Below are 20,902 nucleotides of genomic sequence, written 5' to 3' on the forward strand. Positions count from 1 at the left end.
TTGAATGCAAATATTATTCTGAAGCAAAACAGTTTGGAGATTTTCTACTAACTTACTGTGATACTGTATCAAACATTGAAGCAAAAGATGAGTTTGTATTGTTATATGTATAACTGAGGTGTCATGTTGTAAGTGGCCTGAGACCAGTGTTCCCGCAAGGCTATCAAATTAACCTCGTTAATTATATCATCAGGGCCACTTAGTGCCCATGGTGTTGTTCCTACAGTATGCTTTTAGAGAAAAGTGCTGCATTCACTATTGAAATTGGCCATTTTCACAATGAATACACAAGTATACATATACATTTGTTGTGTTTTCAGCAACTTCAAAAGTTGTTCTTATGGCTCGAGTTCTGTTGACAGGAGCTGGCACCATAGTTTTATATCAAGTTTAAAAACTATGATTGATGAATTCAGTGTACAGTATCAAAATCTACTCTTTTCAAAATTTTGTTGAATGTATAAATTTGTAAATGTTGTCAAAGCATATTATGAAATTGCTGCTCCATGTATTGTAGATTTTTTTTTCTCCATGATAGAATGTAGATATTAGCAGAGATGCTGTAAAATTTGGTAGCTATTCATCAAATAGTAATCATGGATTGGAGGTGGAGTATTGTGTAAGTTGAAATCTATTTTCTTTCTTTTTCTGTGAAACCTCTTGCTCATTCACTTAGTATATGCTTAAAAGTCTTAAGATTATTATTTACCTTAGATGGATGCTGCCACAATCTAATGATACGCTTTAGTTGATACAGAAGAGTATATGTCCTGCAGCACCTATATTGTTCCAGTTTATTCAGTAACATTTCATTCAGAATGGAAGGTTATATTATTTAAATAGTCTTTCTTGGATTAAGTTCAAAGCAAGACTCTAGCTTTGATTTTTACAGGCTTAGATGAAATGGGTTTTTCAGAAGTAATTTGTGCCTTTTACATGTATAAAAGCAGATTTGTAATATACAATGCAGCTAAAGATACAGATGCCTTCATCATTTTTGAGTAATTATAATATAGTTTCCTTTTACTTTTCAAGGTCATAGTTTCAGGTAGCCATTAATAATTAATGCTCATATGTGTTTTAGGGTGGAACCAGTTCAGCTGACATTCATGGTGGTTGGAGCAGGCATGGGCGGTTTAGGACTCATGATCCTCTTTGTAGGGTGTCTTTCAACTGGGGACACAAGGAACAAGGTCTACAAAACGTGGCGTGGAAGAGTTGGTGGCAGGATATCTTGTGCAATTGTAAGTTCCACAGTATTGCCTTATACAGTGTGTAAGGAATTCTCTGAATTGAATATCTGTACATTTAAGTTCATGTACAACTCATATCTATACTTCTAGAACTTTGATATGATAGTAGGTAGAGATACCAGTGTGTACGTATTCCAGTGTGACTATGAACCTGGCTTTGATATTCTTAATTTTTAGGGGATTAGTTTCAAGATCCAACAGTCTTAAATACATTCACAGGATAATTTTATATGTTTATTATTTGTTATTTTGTTGTTAATCATGTCTTTCATACATATTTGCTTTTTCCTGCATAAGCGAGGCAGTGCCCAGAACAGATTAATGAGCCTTAGAGGATAGAAGATCCTCATTTGGCTGTTTCCTTTGTTCCTTGTTTTGGAAAGTAATACAGGAGGGGAAGATTTCCAGCCCCCTCTTGTCCTGTTTCCATCTCTCTTAGAAGCCTTCTGCGACATGCAGGAGATACATGGTTAGCATTCTTTCCCCTGTCCCCTAGGGATAAGTGTACTAAAATTAGAGTAAATTTTTGCTTCAGTTCATGGGGATAACATACTTGCTGTCACTGGCATGGTTGCTGATGTTTGCTGCACTCATCATCGTGACCCTCTTCTACACACTTGCATGGTTCCAGTGTCAATACATCCCCCAGAATGAATGCATCAACTACAACCAGTTCAGTAAGTATTCTAGACATATAACTGTGACTTCTGTGACTTGCATGTTATTGATTTTATATTTTGTAGTGCCTTGTAATATCACTGAAATATGCATGCCATGTGAACAGACGAAGAAATGACCTCATTCTCTCACTACCTTCTCAAGCTGTCATCTATAACTCACAAAAACAAGAGCCCTATGTCCACATCTAGGACCCACAGACCTTTTTGTGGTTTCCCCAGACTGTTCTGTATGCTTTGGTTCATCCCATTGACAGCTTATCACCCCACTGTTTACCACATCACTAATTTGCTTTCTCCCATGAATCCCTCACACCCCTCTATGGCCTCAGGTTGACCTTTTCTGGCATCTTTTGAAAAGCTATTCACTGTTATCATCATCAAATGGATTTAAAATCTTAGTTATGGTCAGGTCACCTGTTTCTTCTCTGCTCCATAAACATCATGTAACACGGCAGTCTTAATAATAGTACTTGATTCATTGTGTACATTATGCAATTACCTACTTGTGCTGTACAAGGAGGAAGTTATTTACTCATGAGTTCCAATCTCTTGAATATTTTCCACAATCATGCAGCTTTTACAACTTCATTATGATGACTGCAATTACTGTATTCTTAGTTTGTGTATTCCATTCATTTACTACTTTTATACCTGTACTATATAAGTACTTTATGTCCTTTCTAACAAGTTTACTGTTGTATTTGTGCATGTGTGTGTGTGTTTATGTTAGAAGCAAAAAATATATTTAACTTCATTCATCTTTTTCAGGTTTTCTCTTCCCAAAGGGAACCCCTGAGGAAGACAAGAATGTGTGCACTGGTGAAAGGAAGCTGTTTTGTAAGGATTATGTCAACAATGCTGAAATTATGTTCATTTTAGCATCTGTATCTGCATTCTTGGTTATTCTGTCATTGGTAAGTGCTTTTCTTTAGTAGGTAAGATGTGATTAATTGAAGCTTACATATGTTAGTACAATATTTTGAACTGTAATGCACAGGCAACTCAAGTTTCTATGAGTTTAAGTGTAGCATGTATTTGCTGGAGTAGCATGTCATACCCAGGAAAAGGGGTATCCATTGCCTTTTTCATTTTGAAGGGTTGGGAACCCAGCATTTGCAAAATAAATTTTCATAAAAGGCAGCATGCTTGGAGCTACCTATGATAAGATGTGCAGATTTCCAAGTCAGAAGGTAGTGTGAGAGGGATAAATGGTATGCATAAGATTGTTTATCTAAGTATACATAGGAAGAGTACTTTCATTGTGGTTGATGTGTGCAGTAAAAATTAAGTCTGTGAAACATATACTGGTAATTGGAATAAAGTGAGAGTGAATTGGAGCAGTGTGGTATACAAGGTGTAAGGTGTCATTAGGCTGAACCTGGGTATACCTTGGCTAAGGCATTATAGATGAGAATGAGGTAAGGTGTTTGCAATGTTTTAATTTATCATGATGGAATACCCTGGAAAGTACTGTAGTTTATGATGCCATTCTAAGGTGAAATAGGTTAGAATATTAGGTTCCTTTGATATATGTTGGAGGAGGATGTGTCAGGTATACAAGTGTAAAACATAGTTTCTGCACAGTACTTGAAAAGGAAAGGCATTCACATTGGTAATCCAAACAAAAATATCAGTGATTTATAACAGAGCAATGGAAGTAGTTTGTGTACGAGAATGGTGTGTGAGGATATTAGTTTCATTTTTACACTATCAGATTTGTGTAAAAAAAATGAAAAATTAAGTAGTGCTTATGTTTTAGTGAAGTCACTGTTTTCCCTCTCTTAATGAATGTGAATTTTAGTGAACTGAAAGGTTGTATGCTTTTGATATATATATATATATATATATATATATATATTTTTATTATTTTTATTTTGCTTTGTCGCTGTCTCCCGCACTAGCGAGGTAGTGCAAGGAAACAGACGAAAGAATGGCCCAACCCACCCACATACACATGTATATACATACACGTCCACACACGCAAATATACATACCTCTACATCTCAACGTATAAATGTATATACACACACAGACATATACATATATACACGTGTACATAATTCATACTGTCTGCCTTTATACATTATGTGAGGGCCAAAATGGGTATGCTTGAAGAAATAGTACCAACATTATTACATGGGTGTGAGGCATGGGCTATAGCTGGATCTGTGCATAGGAGGGTGGATACATTAGAATTAATGTGGTGCGAGGTGGTTTGATTAAGTAATTAAAGTTTAAGAGAGATGTTTGTTAATAAGAGTGTAGTTGGGAGAGCTGAAGAGGTTGTGCTAAACTGGTTTGGAGATAAGGAGAGAATGAGTGAGGAAAGTTTGACAAAGAGGAAGTGGAGGGAATTAAGAGAATAGGGAGACCAAAGTGGAGTTGGAAGGATGGAGTGGAAAGGTTTTAAGCGATCAGGGCCTGTACATGCAGGAGTTTGAAAAGCTTACATTGGATAGAGTGAATTGGAATGAAGTAGTGTGCCGGGATCGATGTGCTTTCAGTGGATTGAACCAGGGCATGTGAAGCAGCCTACCAGAAGGTAAACTGTAGAAAGTTTTGCAGTGCCTGGTTATGGATAGGCAGCTACGATTTCAGAGGATTACAAATGAAAGCTAGGGAATGGATGAGAGCAGATGTGGCCTTTCTTTGTCTATTTCTGGCGCTACCTCACTAACACTAGAAGAGGCAATCAAGTATGATATTCTTTTGGAATTATGGAAAACTGTCAATCAGAGTTGTTAAGGAAATTAGGTATCCATTGTTTTACATAATAACAACAGTATTATCTAAATTTCAGGTACACTATCTGATGTGCCTGGCAGCTAATTATGCTCACATAAAGGATCAGGAGAAATTCATGGACCTTCAGGAAATTCAATTCCTTCATGAGTCCGAAATGTCAACACTTCCCAAAGACCGCTTCTAGGATACTGCCCAAGGGATTTTTTGGCGTAACAACCAGCATAGTCGATATTTTCGGACAGTTGCCTGATCTCTGAATGCAAATCTTGGAAAATTGGAGGGTTTAAATATATAAAAGAAAATGTTTATTTTCCTCTTCAGTTGGAATTATTAATTTTTACTATTTTTTTTAATTCTTGTTGAATTCTTAATAGAAATTAAGAACTTCTATCATTAGGCTTTAATTTGTTATTTAAATACCCTCCAGCTACATGAATTTGCATTCATGGCGGGATGAAGAGATTGTTGGCCTCATTAAGAAAACCAAATTATGATTTTCCTGAATTCAGGAAGCAAACTCTTGCACACTAGATTGCTTGGGTTGGTCAGATGATGTGCCTATACACTTCATAAGCATTTTCTTATATGAGGTCAGATATCTTCAACCATGAGGCATCCTGGAAACCATAACTGGCCTCCTCACTATAATGATGAAGACTGGGGACCATGCAAATGTAGAGACCTAGTTCATATTTTTACTGCTCAATATCCATCTAGTTACTGGAGATGCCATTACTTTCCCTGCCTCTGGTTGAAGACAGTTGGGGGTTAGGGGCAGAAAGGTAGTTTGCTTTGATTGTGCTTATTGTTGTGCAGTGAAACTATCCATTACAGCAAGTTAGAAGAAACCATGCAAGGCATGATTCTTACATGTGCTATATTTAACAGACATAAAGTACTGGAATGGAGGGTTTTGTCTGCTGGCTATGGTTACTCTGTAGCATAGTAGTTTCATATCTGCTTTAGACATTTGTTACCTTGTATTATTTGTGAATACTCAACCCAGTTATAAGTTGCATTTTTGCTATTTGTAAGTTTAATGAACAATTAACATCTTAATATCAACAGAAAAAACACACTTTATTGCTTTACACATGCTTTATAAAAAAGCTTGTATTCTTTTTGTATGTTGGCAAGTCTGTCACTCCTTAGTTTTTGTTCAGTCTTTAACAATACTAACTGATTTTTTTGATGGCACTAATTTGCATAGACATTTTTTTCACCAACAGCAGAACCTCGGTTCTTGCCTTTGCTTTCAGTTGACTAATTACTACTAACCTTAAAATAACTTCTGTTTTGCGGATTGATCTCCCTGCCCTCTCAAGCCACTTCTGTTCGCTTCAAAAGATCCCTTGGGTAAATTTTGCACTTGGGTTACTTTAGATCACATGGCCTATTGTAGCCCATAGGAAAAATTTACAATAACCATTAAACTAAGGATTGACAATCTTCTTAGAGTATCATGGAACATTGTTAAAACTGTAAGTAACATTAACATTGGTTACATTTTCCATTGTTCTCCAAATAGGTGTTTTGTACATTTCTGAAAAGAATTAGGATAACTAATGTTGAGGTCACTGAGGTACAATTCCTCAGGGTGTATAGAGTATTTGTGTAGTTGATTATAACCTGTGTAGTGTGCTGCTAGTAGTTTTCTTGTATCCCTCCCTAGCCTTAGCCTACCAACAGCTGAATGAACTGTTCACTTTCAAGCTGTTATTAACAAGAAGCAACATATCATCTTTTCTGATATAACAAGTAGTATGCATACTTGAAGTGTATTATTCAGTGAGTGTGGAAAACGGACTGCATTATAATTATCCTTTGCAGTAATGAAACTAATGCCTTCTAAGAAATATAGGTGCAGGACAGTTTCTTACACCAGAGGGAAATAATGACTATGCCTTGTAAAACTAATACCTTTTGTCTTTGTCTCTTTGTTTAAATGATTATTGTGTTCCACTCTTGCTGGATTCTTTTTTTTTTTTTTTTGTAAACTTGGCATAGAATGACACACCTCTTAAGATGTGTATGGAAGGAGCACTGTCTATGTCCTACATATCTGCATCAGTGTAGTTGATGCTGTTGTGTGCATGATGTGTAAAAGTTCCTGTGAAAAATTGTAGTTGCCTGAAATAGTTTATACAAATTTTGCTTGATACAGAGAGAGAAATATAAAGGTAAAAATTAATTCAAATCAGTGATATAAAAGTTTTTATGTTTATACGATAATGATCTGACTGATTCAACAGTTAGTATGTGCTTATTCAGTGCATGCCATTCACCACTAAAGATTATCATTCTTTAGTCATTGTGTAAGAATTGCTCCTCTGCAGTCACAGTGAGTCAATCTTTTTGTGTGTATATTTTGTATGAAGAATATGCTATCCAAACATATTCTGTTGTAAAAAAAAAATAAAGTTTTATACGTTAGCAACAATGAATTAACCTCTATGATTTAATTAGTAGGAAGTTGAATTACAGATATCTACACAGGTATAATGACTCATGTTTTCTGTGTTCCAGTTACATAATAACTGTAATAATAATTAATGGTTTACACAGAAAGGATACTTGACACACTCCACAATAACAAAAAGAGGTTTACCAACTTCATAGCTGGCCCTAAGCCAAAGTCACTTACAAAGCCTTATCTCTAAAACCCTTAAACACTAAACTGGATTTCCCAAAGGAGCAGTTCTTTTTCCAAACATCTTCAGTCTTGCTACATACCCTTCCATTACCTCCTCCAAATCACGCTGTGAAGTTCCTCTCTCATGCAGATCGACCTCACAACTGCACTCCAGCATCCTCACAACACACAAGCAACAACAAATATGCAGCATAACATTATCGAATTGGAGCAAAGGCTCATCCAGAACAGAATGTCTGCATCTTTCTCCAAAGAACTCTTGAGTCACTCTCTTCATCCCAGACGGACACAAATCCTACCTGTACGCTCCTGTTATCTTCACAGGACAATGACTCTTTTTACAAAATACCAGCTATCCTGGGCATTATATAAGCTACACAGCATGACAAAGGCATTAAACCGAATACCTTATGAACACTAACTGGTACCAAATTAGGAAAAGAAAAAATCTTGTTAGTATCCTCCACAAATAGTTCATCCGCTCCATCCTAAACTATGCCTCACCGGCCTGGTCATCCAATGTCAAAAACTAAAATAACAAAGCTACAAACCACACTAAATAGAGCACTCTGAAGAATCACTGCCTGCCCAGCAACAATATATTAGACTCCACAATCAAACAAAGACTGTCTTGGTACAATCTCCCCTTGACTAGTTCAACACAATTATTTGCAGTAGCATATAACCCTACTCATCCAAACCACTCCAAAACCAACCACCAACTCCAAAGTCAAATTAGAAAACTGACAAACTGACCCAAGCAAACACTTAAGAGAAATGTACTTAAAGATCCCTTACCCCCAACAAACACAAAATTAACAAAAAGCACACTAAAATTACCCAAAAAGCACTAAACATCCATCCTCTTAACCCAATCTTAAACACCATCCACTGCTCCAAAATTATGAACATCAATTTAACTCATAACAAGACCTGTCATTCTTATGATTCAACTACCAAGATGAAGACACTTAACACTTGCTGCGCAATTTTCCCACACTTATGGACATGGCCAGCTTCCCGAGTGTAGCAGAAGCCCCCACAGAACATAGGACTCCTAAGGCAGGAAAGTAAGGTACAGGAAGGCCAAGTACAATGTGGTCAAAAACTGAAAATATTGAAAAGAATTCATAAAAAGGAAGTGAAGTATATAGCAAGGGATGAGCTTTTCAACTCTCTACAAACAATATTATGTTTAGAATGGAGATGTTCTGGTTTTCAGTAAAAGTTTGGATGGGCTGTGTGTGATTGTGGTGTTGTGCTGTAGTTCATGTAGAATGGAGATGTTCTTGTTTTCAGTATAAGTTTGGATGGGCTATGTGTGATTGTGGTGTTGTGCTGTAGTTCATGGACAAAGGTTCTCTGGCAGAAGGAAGTGATGATGTAATGGTGCTGTAACTTCTTGCCAAACTCTCACATGAGGTCCAAATGATAGACAGAGTTAATGAGGACCAGTAATTTTAGTAACTCCTGATTGGTTGGGTGAGAATGAATAAGGATGATCTTTTATGCCCCTTTTCTGGAAGTACTTTTGTTTGTGCAGGGGTTGATTATTTGTTGTTCACAGGCAGCCAGTGTTTGTATGGGTTAAAGTTTTATGTCTGCTTTTGATAGAGGATGACCAGGTAGGTGAAGCATGGTTTAGGGTTAAGCTTGTACAGGATGCTAAAGGGTTCTTTTCCTTGAACAAAACTCATCCCAGTTAGTGTTCTGAAGGCAAATAGTTTGTTTAAAGCCACTGTGTTGATGTCTGTGATATAGGGAGTAAATGTTGTGTGTAATACCTAGTATGGATGAAAGGAAGTGGTTTATCATTCAGGGTTATAGGAGAGTGTGCAGGCTGGATTTGTGTCCATGCAAGGTTAAAAGATTGATGTTGGATTTTTTGAGGATGCAGATACTGTTTAAAGTGTGCCTGTTTTCTAACTGTGATGCCCTGCAACATATCTGATGTGGATTAGGTAAAGGCAGTGTGATGAGGTTTGAATGTGTGCAGCAACGGTCAAGGTACAGGGCTGCCATGCTACATTGGCCAAGAGACTTCAACCTAACTGCCATGCCTTGATTGTGTGTGTGTGGGTGAGTGGGGTCATCCACAAATTCCTTTAAACATTCCTGAGAAAAACACTGTTTCTTCGAAACAGAAAACTTCCTTCCCTAAGATCAAGCAATGGGAGCCCCTTGTCTATGAAATGCCAGGTGGCAAACCCTGGGATTTGAATCAGTGTTGTGTTGTCACTCTTAAGCAACTCTGTTCTATTCCCTACCATTGTGTATTTACCCTGCAAGAGGCCTATACCCTGAAAAACCTTCTAAACAAACAGAAAACAACCTAGGCCCAGAGAGAAAGTGTCAGCATTCAATCAGATAAGGTAAAATTTTTAATACATAGTCAATGAATGTATAAGTTGCATGAATTAATCTAATTACATACTACACCCAACCCTTACTAAATCACACAAGGATACCTATCCACCCATAGTAAGGTGAAATCCAGAATGAGGAGAAAGCTGGAGAAATCCATACATATCAGTTGATCTGAGATTTATGAGGAAAGTCTGTACCGATGGCCAGGGATGATGAATCATCCTCAAATGGCAGTTGCAGATTGATCAGAGTGTGGACCTACACTGAGTTGTAGCAGCATCAAAAAAAGTGGTTACTGAAGGGTGAGAGGCATTTACTAAACCAAAAGGCTAGGGGTTAAGAGGTTTATAACTCCTTGGAATCTAAGATATTCTTTGAAGGTTTACAGGACAATGACCCTAGAGAGAAAATGTGGTCAGGGGAATAGAAATCCAAAACTGTTCCACATATCACTAAACTGAACCAAGAAGCATCAAATCAAGCAAAGAAATTCAGACAGAAGGACTACTGAAGATGAGATGTTTGGTAAGTAAATGAATGCCAAGTCCCAAAGAGTACCCGTAATGAAGGACACTAACCCAAAACTAATGAGATATCATAAAAAGGAGGCCAAGGAAAGCACTAAAACTGTTAAAAAAGGAATGATTAGGCTAACGAAGAATCTCAATCCATGCAATGTGCACGGACCTCACAAGATCTCTCCACGTGTACTCAAGGTATGTGAAGAAAAGAATCTCAATCCATGCAATGTGCATGGACCTCACAAGACCTCTCCACGTGCACTCAAGGTATGTGAAGAAACAATTGAATAGTCTCCAGAAATATTGTAAGAGAAAAATTTTGAAAAAAGAATTCAGTGCCAGAAGAGTGGCAGAGAGCAAATGTCATGTCTATTTTCAGGAAAAGAAATGAGAAAATACACTGAACTAAAAACCAGTAATGCTAATCAGTGTGATGAGTAAAATGCTTGAGAAAGACTGAATCAGAAAATACACAGATGATTCCTTACAAAGGCAAAGTAGCTAAATGTGAAGTAAAAGGAAAAAGGTTATGCACAAAAAAAATATCCATAAGACAGTAGGTTCAGTTTTAGAAAAAAGTGATAGGTGGATTATGTTCTCGGATTGCTAGAAAGCATTCAACGCAATTAAAAAAAAATAATAAGACAGAACATACTTTGCTTCAGGAAAAATTCTATGGGTGGACTGTGTTCTTGGACTGCCAGAGAGCATTCAACATTAGAGGTTACTCTATTCCTTAAGATTTCAGGTAATAAGAGCCACTACCTATGGTGGTATCCCATTAAGTAGATAAATCTGCAAGATTAACTTTCTACCCACTATAAATTTTGAAGCCAAAAATATTTTTTTGAAGTAATTCAACCAGCCATAAAATTATGAATTTAGATAAATGAGAAATCTTAAATAAATCATTTATATGTTTATACACACAAATATAGGAATACTTAAAAAAGAGACAATAATTCTACTTTTGAACACTGATAGTCTTACTTTCAATGATATGAAGCACTGTGAGTGATGAATACATGACATGCTATGATTGCTGTGCATAGCGTTGGTGTGGCACAAGCAGCTAAGAGGGCAAATCCCACTGGAGGAGAACCAACCAGAATACCCAGTAATTGAGGTAAGAGTGGTCTGTACACACATCCAGCCAAAAGCACTGCCACAATAGGTCGCACTGCTGCTGCTAGATCACTCCGCCACCACAGCCACACAAGCAGGGCCATATTCAAGTGGTGCACCTGTCAATAGTTGTTAAAGTAAGTGTTAAGTTCACAAAATTAAAAAGGAAACATTTTTTTCTATCAACAGCATATTCAAAAAAAAGATGAAAAAAAGTGTTTTATTCAACCATAGGTATTGCTCACAAATTCACAAATCAATGATTCTTTTACAGTACCTCAAAATTCAGAACTACAACCACCAAGGTATATGTTATTACAAATAAACTCGTGAATTCCATCTAACAACCAGTAGAGAAAAAAAAAATTCATACAGATGCCTACAATTAAAATCACAAACTCAATGGTTCATTTCATCTACAATCAATAAGCCTTACTCAAGGACAGAGAAGATGCAAAATCACAGACACCACAGTTACATAATGGGGTGACTTACCAGGCTAATGTTAGCATCCAAGCTGATCTGAATGTACTTCCAGTCAAATTCCAGGCCACGCGCACCAACCCAAAGTGGGAGAGCTCTAGTTAGCAGAAGGTCAGCAGCAGCCCAACCAAGACCAGTAATCAGTATCTTTATGTGTCCTACACCTGGCACTCGACCCAAGACAATGCTTAGACCCATTACGTCACCAAAGTCTACTGTTGTCTTCACCATTTCCTAGAAAAAAATATTGCAAGTTTTGAGGGATGAAAAAGATTTCTTCTCTGTCAATAGTGCCCTAATAGCATCACAAAAGAACCAATGCTCAAGGAATAGTTAAAACAACATTCCTCATCTCAAAATGAGGTATATCCATGAGAATCCCCCTCCCCTCTAAATAACCATAAAACAGATGAGCAACAAATGCTCTCTCTCAAGGCTCAACAATCATTCAGCATCACCAAGGATTATCATCTCATGGTGTGGATGTAAAGTTGCACAGATTTATTATACAACCTCATTTCACTAACCATTTACTGGTGTACATGCCTCAGGCCTGTTGCTAGCTACAACCAGAGAATGAGAAAAAAAAAAAGTCCCAAGCAACTCTGACAATAATAATCTTTTCCTTTACCTTAATATTTACATTTCATACCTGCAAATAGAGACTTAGAACACCTGACTGCATACCCACATGAAGGAAGAGGAAATTAATGAAAAACTCAAGGAAAACTAATGAAATAAGGTGTCTACAAATCTGAACAAGTCAAAATGCACAACTTTGTACGAACTTTCACCAAAATATGTTGGGCTTTAGTATCACACACATGCACACACACACACACACACACACACACACAAGACTTGGGACCTAACATTATCTCTAACCTGTCACCAGAGCCTCACCTTAAGAAAATAGTTAGAGAGACCAATTGTTTGTTAGCAAATAATAAAACCATTCAACTTCATAGATCAGGAAATATTAGCAAGCTGCTTACATCATACATAAGACCAAGACCAGAATGTCTTCTCAAGTACAGTCACTGCACCTAAGAAAGCACAATGAACTAATAAAGAAGTACCAAGGGAGAGGTGAAACTAAAAATAAATGAGGGTATGCTACCTCGCTAACGGGGGAGACAGCAACAAAGTATAACAGAATAGCTTATCTATTTCATTTCCTCAAACTGTCAACAACATGGAATTCATTAAAATATGATATTCATATTACCGTAACTAAACTAGCTGTTTCAGGTGGTCCATCCGAGGTTGGAAAGAACGTGGCCAACATAAGCATTTTACAAAGTTGGGTAAGCATGTACATACCGCCCACTTGTGCACATCTCCAAAATGCACCATATTCAGGCCTGGAAATGAAAGTACAGTATTAATTACTATTCAACTAAGCAAACAATTCTTATTGTACAATGTATATATCAAACATTATTGCAATATGGTCACAGTAATGTGCATGATCTAATATTTGCTGACAACTGCAAGGAATAACGAAACACATTTAAGTCCCAAGTGCACTTTCATGTATCACATCTTCAGGGGAGAGCAGGAATAAAGTTGAGAGTCAAGAACAGTTTTGTGGGGCCTGGATGTGGAAAGGGAGCTGTGGTTTTGGTGCATTATACATGACAGCTAGAGACTGAGTGTGAACGAATGTGGCCTTTGTTATCTTTTTCTAGCACTACCTCGCGTGTGTGCAGGGGGAGGGGGGTGTCATTGCATGTGTGGCGGGGTGGCGACAGGAATAAATAAAGGCAGCAAGTATAAATTATGTACATGTGTAAATATGTATATTTATTTATTTATTTTTTTTTTCTGCTTTGTCGCTGTCTCCCGCGTTTCCGAGGTAGCGCAAGGAAACAGACGAAAGAAATGGCCCAACCCACCCCCATACACATGTATATACATACGTCCACACACGCAAATATACATACCTACACAGCTTTCATGGTTTACCCCAGACGCTTCACATACCCTGATTCAATCCACTGACAGCACGTCAACCCTGGTATACCACATCGATCCAATTCACTCTATTCTTTGCCCTCCTTTCACCCTCCTGCATGTTCAGGCCCCGATCACACAAAATCTTTTTCACTCCATCTTTCCACCTCCAATTTGGTCTCCCACTTCTCCTCGTTCCCTCCACCTCCGACACATATATCCTCTTGGTCAATCTTTCCTCACTCATTCTCTCCATGTGCCCAAACCATTTCAAAACACCCTCTTCTGCTCTCTCAACCATGCTCTTTTTATTTCCACACATCTCTCTTACCCTCACGTTACGTACTCGATCAAACCACCTCACACCACACATTGTCCTCAAACATCTCATTTCCAGCACATCCATCCTCCTGCGCACAACTCTATCCATAGCCCACGCCTCGCAACCATACAACATTGTTGGAACCACTATTCCTTCAAACATACCCATTTTTGCTTTCCGAGATAATGTTCTCGACTTCCATACGTTCTTCAAGGCTCCCAGAATTTTTGCCCCCTCCCCCACCCTATGATTCACTTCCACTTCCATGGTTCCATCCGCTGCCAGATCCACTCCCAGATATCTAAAACACTTTACTTCCTCCAGTTTTTCTCCAATCAAACTTACCTCTCAATTGACTTGACCCTCAACCCTACTGTACATAATAACCTTGCTCTTATTCACATTTACTCTTAACTTTCTTCTTTCACACACTTTACCAAACTCAGTCACCAGCTTCTGCAGTTTCTCACATGAATCAGCCACCAGTGCTGTATCATCAGCGAAAAACAACGGACTCACTTCCCAAGCTCTCTCATCCACATAAGGCTGCATACTTGCCCCTCTTTCCAAAACTCTTGCATTCACCTCCCTATCAACCCCATCCATAAACAAATTAAACAACCATGGAGACATCACACACCCCTGCCGCAAACCTACATTCACTGAGAACCAATCACTTTCCTCTCTTCCTACACGTACACATGCCTTACATCCTTGATAAAAACTTTTCACTGCTTCTAACAACTTGCCTCCCACACCATATATTCTTAATACCTTCCACAGAGCATCTCTATCAACTCTATCATATGCCTTCTCCAGATCCATAAATGCTACATACAAATCCATTTGCTTTTCTAAGTATTTCTCACATACATTCTTCAAAGCAAACACCTGATCCACACATCCTCTACCACTTCTGAAAACACACTGCTCTTCCCCAATCTGATGCTCTGTACATGTCTTGACCCTCTCAATCAATACCCTCCCATATAATTTACCAGGAATACTCAACAAACTTATACCTCTGTAATTTGAGCACTCACTCTTATCCCTTTGCCTTTGTACAATGGCACTATGCACGCATTCCGCCAATCCTCAGGCGCTGGTGGCTGATTCATGTGAGAAACTGCAGAAGCTGGTGACTGAGTTTGGTAAAGTGTGTGAAAGAAGAAAGTTAAGAGTAAAAGTGAATAAGAGCAAGGTAATTAGGTACAGTAGGGTTGAGGGTCAAGTCAATTGGGAGGTAAGTTTGAATGGAGAAAAACTGGAGGAAGTAAAGTGTTTTAGATATCTGGGAGTGGATCTGGCAACGGATGGAACCATGGAAGTGGAAGTGGATCATAGGGTGGGGGAGGGGACAAAAATCCTGGGAGCCTTGAAGAATGTGTGGAAGTTGAGAACATTATCTCGGAAAGCAAAAATGGCTATGTTTGACGGAATAGTGGTTCCAACAATGTTGTATGGTTGCGAGGCGTGGGCTATGGATAGAGTTGTGCGCAGGAGGATGGATGCGCTGAAAATGAGATGTTTGAGGACAATGTGTGGTGTGAGGTGGTTTGATCGAGTAAGTAACGTAAGGGTAAGAGAGATGTGTGGAAATAAAAAGAGCGTGGTTGAGAGAGCAGAAGAGGGTGTTGAAATGGTTTGGGCACATGGAGAGAATGAGAGGAAAGATTGACCAAGAGGATATATGTGTCGGAGGTGGAGGGAACGAGGAGAAGAGGGAGACCAAATTGGAGGTGGAAAGATGGAGTGAAAAAGATTTTGTGTGATCGGGGCCTGAACATGCAGGAGGGTGAAAGGAGGGCAAGGAATAGAGTGAATTGGAGCGATGTGGTATACAGGGGTTGACGTGCTGTCAGTGGATTGAATCAAGGCATGTGAAGCGTCTGGGGTAAACCATGGAAAGCTGTGTAGGTATGTATATTTGCGTGTGTGGACGTGTGTATGTACGTGTGTATGGGGGTTGGGCCATTTCTTTCGTCTGTTTCCTCGCGCTACCTCGCAAACGCGGGAGACAGCGACAAAGTATAAAAAAAAAAAAAAAAAAAAAAAAAATATATATATATATATATATATATATATATATATATATATATATATATATATATATATATATATATATTATCCCTGGGGTTAGGGGAGAAAGAATACTTCCCACGTATTCCCTGCGTGTCGTAGAAGGCGACTAAATGGGGAGGGAGCGGGTGGCTGGAAATCCTCCCCTCTCATTTTTTTTTTTTTTTTAATTTTCCAAAAGAAGGAACAGAGAAGGGGGCCAGGTGAGGATATTCCCTCTAAGGCCCAGTCCTCTGTTCTTAACGGTACCTCACTAATGCGGGAAATGGCGAATAGTATGAAAGAAAGAAAGAAATATATATATATATATATATATATATATATATATATATATATATATATATATATATATATATATATATATATATATCCCTGGGGATAGGGGAGAAAGAATACTTCCCACGTATTCCCTGCGTGTCGTAGAAGGCGACTAAAAGGGGAGGGAGCAGGTGGCTGGAAATCCTCCCCTCTCGTTTTTGTCAATTTTCCAAAAGAAGGAACAGAGAAGGGGGCCAGGTGAGGTTATTCCCTCAAAGGCCCAGTCCTCTGTTCTTAACGCTACCTTGCTAACGCGGGAAATGGCGAATAGTATGAAAGAAAGAATATATATATATATATATATATATATGGTTTCAGAAGTGGTAGAGGATGTGTGGATCAGGTGTTTGCTTTGAAGAATGCATGTGAGAAATACTTAGAAAAGCAAATGGATTTGTATGTAGCATTTATGGATCTGGAGAAGGCATATGATAGAGTTGATAGAGATGCTCTGTGGAGGTATTAAGAATATATGGTGTGGGAGGAAAGTTGTTAGAAGCAGTGAAAAGTTTTTATCGAGGATGTAAGGCATGTGTACGTGTAGGAAGAGAGGAAAGTGATTGGTTCTCAGTGAATGTAGGTTTGCGGCAGGGGTGTGTGATGTCTCCATGGTTGTTTAATTTGTTTATGGATGGGGTTGTTAGGGACGTAAATGCAAGAGTTTTGGAAAGAGGGGCAAGTATGAAGTCTGTTGGGAATGAGAGAGCTTGGGAAGTGAGTCAGTTGTTGTTCGCTGATGATACAGCGCTGGTGGCTGATTCATGTGAGAAACTGCAGAAGCTGGTGACTGAGTTTGGTAAAGTGTGTAGAAGAAGAAAGTTAAGAGTAAATGTGAATAAGAGCAAGGTTATTAGGTACAGTAGGGTTGAGGGTCAAGTCAATTGGGAGGTGAGTTTGAATGGAGAAAAACTGGAGGAAGTGAAGTGTTTTAGATATCTGGGAGTGGATCTGGCAGCGGATGGAACCATGGAAGCGGAAGTGGATCATAGGGTGGGGGAGGGGGCGAAAATTCTGGGGGCCTTGAAGAATGTGTGGAAGTCGAGAACATTATCTCGGAAAGCAAAAATGGGCTATGTTTGAAGGAATAGTGGTTCCAACAATGTTGTATGGTTGCGAGGCGTGGGCTATGGATAGAGTTGTGCGCAGGAGGATGGATGTGCTGGAAATGAGATGTTTGAGGACAATGTGTGGTGTGAGGTGGTTTGATCGAGTGAGTAACGTAAGGGTAAGAGAGATGTGTGGAAATAAAAAGAGCGTGGTTGAGAGAGCAGAAGAGGGTGTTTTGAAGTGGTTTGGGCACATGGAGAGAATGAGTGAGGAAAGATTGACCAAGAGGATATATGTGTCGGAGGTGGAGGGAACGAGGAGAAGAGGGAGACCAAATTGGAGGTGGAAAGATGGAGTGAAAAAGATTTTGTGTGATCGGGGCCTGAACATGCAGGAGGGTGAAAGGAGGGCAAGGAATAGTGAATTGGACCGATGTGGTATACCGGGGTTGACGTGCTGTCAGTGGATTGAATCAAGGCATGTGAAGCGTCTGGGGTAAACCATGGAAAGCTGTGTAGGTATGTATATTTGCGTGTGTGGACGTATGTATATACATGTGTATGGGGGGGGGTTGGGCCATTTCTTTCGTCTGTTTCCTTGCGCTACCTCGCAAACGCGGGAGACAGCGACAAAGTATAATATAATATAATATAATATATATATATATATATATATATATATATATATATATATATATATTTTTTTTTCATACTATTTGCCATTTCCCGCGTTAGCGAGGTACCATTAAGAACAGAGAACTGGGCCTTAGAGAGAATATCCTCACCTGACCCCCTTCTCTGTTCCTTCTTTTGGAAAATTAAAAAAAACAAGAAAGGGGAGGATTTCCAGCCACCCGCTCCCTCCCCTTTTAGTCGCCTTCTACGACACGCAGGGAATACGTGGGAAGTATTCTTTCTCCCCTATCCCCAGGGATAATATATATATATATATATATATATATATATATATATATATATATATATATATATATATATATATATATCATACTTGATCAACATTTCCTGCATCAGTGAAATGGTGCCAGGAAACAGATGAAGAATGACCCATCCACTCATTATATACAAATTTATATACATAAACGCCCATTTTTTTTTTTTTTTTTTTTTTTTTTTTTTTTTTTTACTTTGTCGCTGTCTCCCGCGTTTGCGAGGTAGCGCAAGGAAACAGACGAAAGAAATGGCCCAACCCCCCCCCCCATACACATGTACATACACACGTCCACACACGCAAATATACATACGCCCATACACGGACATATACATACACATACATATACATACACAGTCATATACATATATACATATGTACAGGGGAGGAAGAATACTGCCCATGTATTCCCTGCATGTCATAGAACATTTCATCCAACTTGCAAGTCAATTTACAAACTGATATTAAAGATCTACAGAATCTGAACAAAGTGCCGGATAGATGTTTAGTGTTGGATACCTGCAAGAGAGCCATTTGTAAACATTCCCTTATGTAGTGCTTGGGCACTTGCAAATTATGCTGAGACACCATAGACATCCCTGTAGTTCTAACAAATAGGTTTTGATAAAAGTGTTACCATAAGATTCCTTACAATGTGAACAGTTGGTACAGAGTGCTTTTGCCCTACACTCCCTAATTCAAAATCCTGTCCACTTTCGGTGGACTTGAAACTGTGAGAGTAAAAGGTGCTACAGGTAAAATCCCACATTATACCATCTCTACAAAGTGTGGGTAATCCACAGTACCACTTTTGTCAAAATCAATCAACTAACAAATGCACAACTTTTTTTTGATAAATCACATAGGATAATGTTGCTACACTACGAGTATGAACTGAGAGATATCTTAAGTTCCAGATACAAAAGCTTTCTGGGGATGCAAGATGCTTTGGCCCCTACTAGCAGTGAATCCTCTAATATTAACAAACACCAGCCCATACTGACATCATATCCAGTGACATTTACAGAAACTTCGGTAAACTGAACCTAAGGCACGGGACAATATATCAATAGAGACCAATGTATGGGTAAATATCAGAGGATGAACTGATGGTTGGGGGCGAGTGTCAGTCTACCCTTTTTAGCTTAAATAAATGTTAGGTAATACAGCTTTACTTGTATACGGCTTTACAGAAAGTGCTACAGGTAAAAAGCCACTATTATCAACACTATGAAACGCAAGGAATACACACGCTCATCAAAATCTATCAATTACAAAGCGTCAAGCTAACAAGATGATTCCTAAGCTAATCCTATGAGCTGATTAAACGGCTTCCATCCACTGAACTTAAAAATAGAAATGACTGAGATGATCTTATCTAAGTATTCAAAATCATCAAAGGCTTTGATAGTCTTATTCTATGATTCATCTGATAACTGCCATCTCTTTCTGGTACATTACCTCATGCTTTGCAGCTTTTACTATATTCTTTAAACGATATACTTGAACCTGTAAAACAAAATCCCTCAATACCCATGCCTAGCCGTGATGCGGAGCTAAACTAGACATTCTACCAGAGGTAATTTCTACAATATTACAGACTCTCGACTTCCGCCCATCTCCGCTTCCACTTGCCTAGCACTTTTAACTTTTAAAGAGGTATTCTGATACCAAGGAGGGGTGCTAAATTACTCTGGTGAATGTCATGGAGAATTTCACATTACTTCTAACATACAGTGTAGCGTGGTGATTCTATATTCCTTTAGGAATAACGAGTCCTGATGCCGAAAACTGAAGAAGTGGAGCACACCCAACGCAACGACGGGGTTCAGAATCCTTGGGATCAGCTAACCAATTAACTGGTCGCCGTTAAGTGCAACGTTAAGTGCAAGGATATACTTACATTCCTGAGTATTTATATGTAAGGAAGTATGGCCCAAATGCCAGAGCAATACAGTTCCCGAAGTGGAAAAATGTCATTTTTCACTGAGCGAGCAAGGCCGGACACTTGATAAACAACAGCAAGACGGCAACAAACATCTCCAGCAAACAATTGCATACTATCACATAGAAATGAAACAAAATATATTACAAAAAAATATACATAGCAAATTTCATCACACCTAAAAATGATATTTTCTAATAATTCAGGTTTGGTTTAATATGACAGGTGTTGGTACAACCATTTCTGGCAATCAATTTCGCAGCGAATACAATCCGTGAACCATTTTTCCTAGCGCGTACGATCACTGACAAACGTTCATAAACTAATTTGCTAACTGGTTAATTTTGCTCGGCCTGAAATGATTGATATACACAACTTTGAATCCTCAGAAGATAATGAATGAGAAAACAGCAAGGTTAATTCGTCCGAAATAATCTAAAACTTACATCAACCCAATCCA

General features: G+C 38.5%; 2 protein-coding genes across 2 annotated transcripts in view; one reads left to right on the forward strand and one right to left on the reverse strand.

Moving 5' to 3' along the window:
- Nucleotides 1–7,111, forward strand: part of M6 (neuronal membrane glycoprotein M6) — a 170,821-nt gene extending 163,710 nt beyond the window's left edge. Inside the window, 4 exon segments of the mRNA XM_071682323.1 lie at nt 1,085–1,244; nt 1,789–1,930; nt 2,702–2,847; nt 4,734–7,111. Of these exon segments, the coding sequence (XP_071538424.1) occupies nt 1,085–1,244; nt 1,789–1,930; nt 2,702–2,847; nt 4,734–4,862 (577 nt within the window). The 3' untranslated portion in view covers nt 4,863–7,111.
- LOC139759833 (BOS complex subunit TMEM147) lies at nt 6,652–20,556 on the reverse strand. The gene is made up of 4 exons (XM_071682325.1): nt 20,401–20,556; nt 13,056–13,191; nt 11,840–12,061; nt 6,652–11,463 (listed from the first exon to the last, which is right to left on the reverse strand). Exons 1-4 carry the CDS (start codon nt 20,475–20,477, stop codon nt 11,212–11,214), a joined length of 687 nt encoding a protein of 228 aa, XP_071538426.1. The 5' UTR covers nt 20,478–20,556; the 3' UTR covers nt 6,652–11,211.
- Nucleotides 20,557–20,902: the final 346 nt, after the last annotated feature.

Source organism: Panulirus ornatus, chromosome 34 (assembly GCF_036320965.1).
Source record: "Panulirus ornatus isolate Po-2019 chromosome 34, ASM3632096v1, whole genome shotgun sequence".
Classification (NCBI taxonomy): domain Eukaryota; kingdom Metazoa; phylum Arthropoda; class Malacostraca; order Decapoda; family Palinuridae; genus Panulirus; species Panulirus ornatus.

Excerpts from the sequence above, each read along its gene's own strand:
- LOC139759833 (XM_071682325.1), bottom strand. The coding sequence starts at position 20,477 with ATGACATTTTTCCACTTCGGGAACTGTATTGCTCTGGCATTTGGGCCA. Across the intron at positions 13,192-20,400 it reads ACATATAAATACTCAGGAAT|GCCTGAATATGGTGCATTTT; the intron begins GTAAGTATATCC and ends TTTCATTTCCAG. Across the intron at positions 11,464-11,839 it reads TGGATGCTAACATTAGCCTG|GTGCACCACTTGAATATGGC; the intron begins GTAAGTCACCCC and ends AACTATTGACAG.